We start from the raw sequence: 8,322 nt of genomic DNA on the forward strand, positions 1-8,322 counted from the left end.
TGGGTAGTCCTTCGGAGCAGCGCGCGATTTTTGAATCGCTATCTGAAACAACATTTCTTCCTGCGGACAGTTACAAATCGTCCAGATGAGCAATTTGTACTTAACGTTTGCAATGAAGCGTGGTGTTTTGCATTCGTTCTTCTCTTAAGGGAATAAAGGCTGCTGCCCAGGAGCGCTATTGACACCCGGAGAAAAACAGCGTACATGCGAATCAAAGCTTGTGCTTCGTAAGGCCTCTTTAGGAACACCTATTTTTTACAAACTTTATTTGCGAACACCTGCTTACATTTTGCAGCTTGCGCTTATTAATACATAACAACGTTTATCTTAAATCGTCAGTAATCTGTAATATATCTCTTTAATCGGTGTTCTTTATGTGCCCTAATCACAGCTTATAGAAATTACAAATACTGTGTGCGAGCAGAACACATTTATTCACTACCGCACTAATTTAAAGCACTGTGGTATTTACCGGCAAAAAAAAAAAATAAACAAGGTATACACGACTCAAGCATTTATTCTTTGTTCGTGATTAACAATTACGTATATCGCGAACATTTGTTTGCATGCCGCTAACTAAAGGGCGAAACAAAAAAAAAAAAAAAAAGTCAAGTACAGCTAGGGCATTACTTCAAATAAAATATGAAAAATTAAAACCGTCGTTCCGCATATGAACCGCAATACGTTCATAGTGGGCACTTGAGTGCGGACGCTTTACTGGCATTAAATGGTACCAGAGCAAACAAACAAAAAACAAAAATAAAAGCACTGATAATTGCGCGACGAATTGGCAGGCATGATGCAGTTCATGGCGCGCACCGAGAGAAAGCGGAAAAATGCGAAAAAGATGACGACCACCTAATACGCAAGCAATTAATATAATGCGAAAATCAAATGCGGACATAATGCGTGTTTATTCTTTGAGTGTGTGGTATGGAAATATGAGTAATCGACTGGATATACTTGCAACTACAGCTTACCGCACTATATATAATCGGGCTACTTGCCGCGGGTGCTCTTTGCAGTAATAACCAGACTATAATTGTTAACAAGATTGATATTACACGTGAAATACTTTCAAGGGAATTCAATTATTTTCCCTTTGGGAACTCTTGTCGTGATTCGCTTACTTCGCAAAGAGCGAAGCCGCAAAAACACATTAAATTTCATTGCTTCAAGTGGGAGCTTTTCTGGTGCTCCAAGTAGGTAAACTTTTTGAACCTTCACATTTTACAGGAAGTTTGCAAAATCTGAAGTGCAAAGCAGTCGAAAAGGACCGTGCATCTGAGCCAAATTTTTGAGTAAATTGCGACCTAGCTTCGAACCTATGGCGCTATTTTTGTTCGTGGAGAGAAACCGTGCCGGCCTGACAACCTCTCTTTCGCAGAAGGATGATTAGCGGAAGCGAATTCAGCGTACCCTATAGCCTCTGCATCCTCTATTTTCCGTCGTTATTTCTTTTTCAAAGCTATTCTTTTTTTTTTTTTATTTTGTATGTACATAAAACAGGACTAGAGCAATCTTCTGGAGGCAATGACTTGCATATTATCGGTGGCTTGCGCACCCTAGAATGGAAACATTTTCTGCAACAATTAGGTCATTGTTAAACTATAACGCATTGAGATTAAATGTTGTAAGTATAGCGCACATCTCTGGGTATTTATAAAGCTACCCGTTACAACAATGTTTCAGACTATGGAGAGAAAAGAAAATGGTGCGTTCTTAGATTAGTGTACAGTTTCACAAATTGTTGTCTCTTAAATTTCGACGCTTATATCTTTATACGCGTTTGATTGCAGCCTGTTTGTGCACTGCTTTCTTCTTCCCGGGCCTTCATTTGGTTCTTATGCTCGGTTGTTTCCTCATTTTTTATTGTTTTTATTATATCTCCATTTTTCTTCGCCTTTAGCTGCCTGCTTTCTTCGTCATGCGTTTGCCGTGCCGCGCGAAAATTCTGAACCTTTATTCACATTCGCGGTCGCTCTTTTCACGGCGCTGCGTGCCTTCAACCAACCCCTTTCTACCTCCCTGGTAGGTGACACGTTTCTTTTTATTTTCCCGTGAAACTTTTACCTGCCAGTTCTTCCACCTTTCCTGACCCACTGTGTTCCGTTATTCAGTAGCCAGTTGGCGTGGTGTCGTTCGTTTTTCATGTCCTTACTTTACTATATCTCTACCTCCATGCGGGGTAGTCCACATTTATTTCATTCCAACTGAATGCCGACTTCTTGTGGCTTCAGTGACGTACTGTAGTCGGCATAGTTGGCGTGAAAAACAACGGAATATATCATTTTGGACTGTTTTGATAATGGGAATACTGTGACCAGTTTTAGTCAGCGCTCGAACGCACGTGTTGTATGTTTCACTTCTTCATACAACCTGCCTCCACACAGCCCTCTTTTCAAAACGACTACATTTCTGGACGTGAATTAGGTGCTTTAGGAATGCTAAAGCAAGCTGTACGGCGAGTGAAGCGTGCTGTGCGAGTCGTACGCCGGCCCTCTCCAAGCTGTTTTCTTCGGAGCCAACTGCTGTCATGTTACTTCCCCGAGGTGTTACCGACGGCAAAAATGGAAAATAAGTTAGGTGGTTGCTAACAGTACTGAGCACCGTTAACCGGCATATTTGTAAAATCTTGTCGCGAACAGCTCGAGACGACGCACAAGCAAGCAAGAACGTACAGTCCGGGCGGTATCCGCCCCGCCGCACAGCGTGCATACGCGGGCGCCCGGCGGCTGACACACCAGTTGCTGGTGGCGCCCTCTGCGCTGCGGCGCCTCCGTCATCGCAAAAGCGGCCCCTCGCTCCCATGTATTTAGCGGCGCGGTCGACACACTGCCCAATCTTCTAGAGCACTATAGCGACGTTGTTCCGGAAACGGAAGCTGCTGGGCAAATAATATAGCCTCGATCCAGCGTGTTTAGCTGAGGAGCGGCAGGCAAGGCCTGCACCAGTTTCGAGGCTATCAAAGGAAAAAGTAAACAAACAAGATGGCGGCAACACCGCTCAAAATGTGTGGCAGTTGGCTGGCTGACGCTTGGAATGTCCGAAAAATCGAATAGCCCTCCTTAGAGAGTGCGATAAAGTCATGTCCTGGGGTCGGGAAAAAGTCCGAATAATCAAGCATGCCCGAAAAATCGGTCGTCAACTGTATATGCGGGCAAACTTGCAAAGCATGCGTGACCACTTGGCAGCAGTGATGGGCGTGAGACACAGAGAAGAAGAGCAAAGAGGTCTGCCTACCCACCTTAAGGTAGACACGCTTGAATTCGTGCAGGCAGTTCTCTGAGCAGAACTCTTTGCGGACGTGGCCGACCGTGATGGCGTGCCTCAGGTCCTTGCGGTTGTCTTCGCACCAGGCGCAGCAGGGTTTCAGATGGCCCGGACGACTCCTTGACATCTCCTGGTCTGGGCACACATGCACAAACCAGTGCTGCCACTAAGTCAATGTTGGACAACAAGCCTTAAATATATAAGGGTGCCAGGTTGATTCCATCTGCCTAGGGCTTCTTTAGAGACTCCACCTGCAGCTCGCATGTGCGTCCTCAAGGGCAGGCTACACTATCGCTTCCAAAATGTGACAAAGGAGAAATTCTAATGTTCTCAGCAATAAATGCGTTTTTCACTGCAGGATAAACATTAAAACAGCCAGAATGACAAGAAAATCAGCGTCACATTTAATATATTCTGATCTTTTATTATTGTTTCCTATTTTTACATCCATGCCTTCTATAACTATTTTTTCCCCAAAATTTGCGGTAAAGAAATTTTTTTTTTTTTTTCTGTGTATAATGCTCAAATTAAATATTTATGTATAAGACACAACATTCAAAAATGTTTATTTCAAGATATTCTCTAACAGGGTTAAGTACTCCATTTATAAAAGTAGTTTTTTTTTTTTCAAAGGTCCCTAAGAATCACCTGTTTTTGATTTTTTTTAAGGCGAAAGCCTTTAATGGCTCATGCTGTCGTGGACAAAACGTGTCCCGCTTTTGCAGCGGGTCTGGTTGGCCAAGGAGAGATGATGTCATAGAGGTCTCGACCAATCACAGAGTACCACCACAGTATGCGTGAATGCGTGCCTTATATGGTCAAATGCCAATCAATGATCAGTTACCAATTAATAACTAATTATTAATTACCAATTAATGACAAATAATTGGTCTATAAAATGCTTAATAACTGATCAATTAAGCAAGCAATCAATTATATCATTAATAATTATATAATTATTACCTTGTTACTTACTGAGTAGTGCCAGTTGCATAGCAGAATGCGGCACTCAGGCATTCACTTTTCACTACTTCAGTCGCTAAAGTCCCTCGTAATTTTTTCAGTCCCGAAAGAGTTCAGATGCACTGCCATAGGCATTTACCCATGTGTGCATGCACTACATATGAATGCATGCCACAAAACAATGTTGCAAGTGAACAAAAATGATTTTCAGAATGCCCATCCTTCGCACTTGTGCCTATATCAATGGCTGCCCATGTGTCCAGCATCGGCTGGAGGAAGAAAATAGTGCAAAGCGTCCTCGAGCAGTACTTGTCCAGTCCTCTCATGCTTGGTCATCTCCTGCACCTTAAATAATATACAAACTTCCCCTCCTCACAATTACAAATGCACCCAAGACAACTGCACAATAGAGATTCCAAAATTGGAAAGGAATAGCTAAAGGAAATTATATTGCAATGAGAAAGGCACCCCTACAGAAGGCTCCAAATAAAATTGCCTATATGCAAGCTTTATGGCCAGCAAAAACACAAGGCCACAAGAGCCTGAACCAAAGGAGGTTCCCGAAAATGAAGTTCAACAAAGCAAGTCGGTGATTTTTTGCAGTTACAGTGCAACAGAAAGGTCAAAACAGAAGGAAAGAAAGATCCTATCTCGAATGAAAACATTGACACATGACAGTTGCTTTTTTTGAGGTCGCTGTTTTGCATGTATGGACTGTACCATGACGTTTCCTTACGACCAGTGACATGGTTCAGTCAAGGATTCTGAGGCACAAGTATAGCTGCCCAGACAACCACAGATACAAGCTTTATGACCAGCGAAAGTATTTAAGATAATAAATATGTTGCTTGAACAAGGCATGGGACAGATTTGGCACACCCACACACAGAGTGGCACTGTTTTGGCTGCACTACTACATATTTCTTCACATCAAGTACCAGCATGCCCTAGTGTGTATCCAGTCCAAACATTCAGCCAAGGTTTCAGAGTGATTTCTCCCTTGCATATGTGCACCATCTCCCTGTGGTTGTCTTGCTTGAGTTACAATTTTCCAGTTAACTATTTTGCACCAACTCAACCAAAAGGTTTAATTAATTCTGCGTATGCATCAAACTCTAAGCTGACTTTGAGATCAACACTAGAACTAGAAATAAATTTCAGGTCCTGATTAAACATGTAAGCATGCCTCCGCCCCTTACACACCATAGTTTCACAGCATGAATATAGAACCACAAGCCTGCATGTCACAGTGAAAATTTAATGCATCAGGATTTCAACTCATTGGCTGGTCTGGTAGGAGCATGGCACATTTTGCAAATGTCAGAGCAAAATATTTAAGAAAAAAAAAAAAAGAGGGTCTCTCATACCTCTGTCACACGGTCACTTTCGATCCTCATTGAACTCTATCTGTCTTGAGGTTTTTAAGAAGGATTGAAGCATCCCGTGCTAGACGGGTGTTTTCAATAAGCATTGAGAAATTTTCCTCGTGTGCACTTTAGAGCTCACTGATGACGAGGGTGTCGACGACCGCTGTCAATCGAGCGTGCTTGAAATCAAGCAGGATCGAGCTCGATTGCACTTGAAAGTTGCCATGTGACAACCTCAATCTGCATCGAGCTGAATGCAGATCAAGTTCAATGAGGATCGAAACTGTCCGAGTGACAGGAGTATTAGATGCCTCTTAAGAGGAGAATGGCAAAAACTTACCGCTGCTCTCCTACCATTTGCTTCTCATCGGCGTTTATTTCAGTGCTATATATAATTATAATTGGTTTACAGGAAAGAAAAGGCGCAGCATCTGTCCCATTTCTCTGGCAAGTGTGAGTGTGGACAGTAACCATCGCTCCTGGGCCCGTATTCCGAGTTTGCATTGTTATCGAAAGTACGCTATCTCCCCGACCTTGAGTCATCTGATTGGTGGAAACACCTCATTTGCACTGCACACTCCTTCCTACTCATTCCCAATTGAACATTGTGTCGCCTTTTTAAGTCTGAGCCTACAGCGTCTACATGGTTCCACCAATGCATTTCATAAATCCTTCTTGCCATCTGCCATTGAACAGTGGAATGGTCTACCTGAGAAGATTCAAATGAGGGTGACCCAATTAAATTCAAAACCCTCTTCTTCCTAGTCGCATTTTTGAGTACCGCCTCTGCACGTGTTGTATTTTTTTTTTTTCAAGTATTGAACCTTTGTATGCAAAACAGTGTTCCTATTTTTCTCTTCTTCATATAGCGTGATGGCCTCAATGCATCTATGATTGTTCACTCTTTCGTTTTATAATGCTCTTTTAACAATTATGTTTGCCTTCTTCACTGCTATATTCCAAATGTTCCTTTTGCTTGTGATTTCGCTTATTTTTGCTCCCCCCTTATGTAATGCCCCACCTAGGTGTCCTTAAGGAAAAATAAATGATGATGATGATGTTGCCACCTCTTCCAGTTTCGGTGGTAACACCCGGTTCCGGCGTTTCGACCAATCGGAAGACTCGAGGTCACGAGATAGCGACACTTCGATAACGACGCAAACTCGGAATACGGGCCCTGTTCCGTGGCGTTCCTTGGCGCACGTTCAAGCTCGGGATTGCAGATGGCAGGAACGCTAGACAACACATCTCACGGAATCTGACAGATCTCGCATGCAACTCTCGGGCACGGGAGTGCGTTCCACGAGTCTAGAAAGGCTTTCGCCTTAATAAAGCATGCAGAGAATGAAGAACAGCTGCCTGTACCTTGTCGGTAAACTACACAGCATTCTGCACCAAGTGACTTTGCTATGAAACAAGAATGCAGTGGCATAAGTGCTATTCTGTCTGCTCTGTTGAAGACTTTCTGCACTCACTGATGAAGCTAAGTTTCGCACACACAATGGTATTCACGGTAACGCGAAAAGAAAAGGAGTATACGACTACCCTTGTCTTCTCTTTAAACGTCACCTCCTCCTCCTCTTCCTCGGCGCGAAAATCCGACGAATATCACACTTCGGCCTGCACAAAAAAAAGAGAACCATAGAGCGAACTGTCAAACGAGGAAGTGATCACTGGTCGGTCACTTTCGGCACAGTAGCCGCACACCTAGTCAACGCGAAACGCTGATCGCACATGTGCAGCGCGGCACAAACGCGCTGCCGAGCGATTCGTTGCGAAAACAAGCTCGCACCGTCAAGACTCGAGCGGACGCAACGTCAATCAGTGGGCGTAGCACAATTAGGAGCTCAAATGCCAACTGACACGACAAGCACCCATCGATCCGACCGAAAAGTGGCGCCGGAACCGGGGCGCGCCGCAACGTGAACGGGACAAGGCCAAGGGAGCACGCGGACGCCGAGGGAAGGCGAAACCCTGTCAAAAGTCGATCACTTGCGGAAAAGCGGGCGCGAGTTCGCGCAGTAGTCACACCGCTACACGGACGGTAGGGAGCGACTATATAAACTTCGCAAGGAGCGACATTGCTGATTTCGCGCATCACTGAACGGACACCGGGCATAAACAAACGAACAGGCGTGGATGGAGCAAGGCGATACAAGGAGGGGCGGAGAGAGAGGGAACGCGCGGCGGCGGCGCGAGTTTTTGCCGGACGCGGAGGACTCCCGCTCTACGATCGCCCACGCGACCGATGCGCACAAGCGTTCCCTCGCTGGACACGCCGAACAGCTACAAAGACATGAAAAAAAACTCCTAATTGTATCACGTGTGTTCGCCAAGAAATAAAGGGACATGAGCCGTAAATAAGGTCTGCGCGGTGAGCAGCGAAACGTCAAGACTTTCGAACGTCCGTCGACGACAGGATTACGATGGGCGAGAGACGCAGCATTTCGCTCGGCGCCGATCGCCGAGCCGGGCTTGCACAATGTCACTTTAGGGAATACAACGTGCACCGTAACCGTAGCGCGCACACTTGCTCGGCGCATAATGACGACTCATTACAAATTCGTCTTCGTCACTCACCACAACACAGAAACGCATCGGATCACAGTGAACTACACGATCGCCCAGGCTGGCATTAAACACAGAATTAGCCTCTGAAGCAGGCGTAATAGCATCGGCAACTACTCACCAAAGAAAATACGAAAAGCAAAAATTTTAT

The 8,322-nt window shown here is 44.7% G+C and overlaps 1 protein-coding gene across 5 annotated transcripts in view; it reads right to left on the reverse strand.

Moving 5' to 3' along the window:
- Positions 1-8,276, reverse strand: part of Scm (Polycomb protein Scm) — a 200,311-nt gene extending 192,035 nt beyond the window's left edge. For 3 of the 5 annotated variants that reach the window (XM_084605586.1, XM_084605580.1, XM_084605569.1), the window contains exon 1: positions 3,248-3,387. Coding sequence is in view for 1 of the 5 variants with exons in the window: in XM_084605575.1 (XP_084461701.1) it covers positions 3,248-3,400 (153 nt within the window). In the remaining 4 variants the exon portion in view is untranslated. Of the gene's footprint in view, positions 1-3,247; positions 3,409-7,148; positions 7,224-8,183 lie in introns of those variants that run through there. The other 2 variants (XM_084605575.1, XM_084605592.1) reach the window with 2 other exon arrangements.
- Positions 8,277-8,322: the final 46 nt, after the last annotated feature.

Source organism: Amblyomma maculatum, chromosome 1 (genome assembly GCF_055883805.1).
Source record: "Amblyomma maculatum isolate TAMU_Amacu chromosome 1, ASM5588380v1, whole genome shotgun sequence".
NCBI lineage: Eukaryota > Metazoa > Arthropoda > Arachnida > Ixodida > Ixodidae > Amblyomma > Amblyomma maculatum.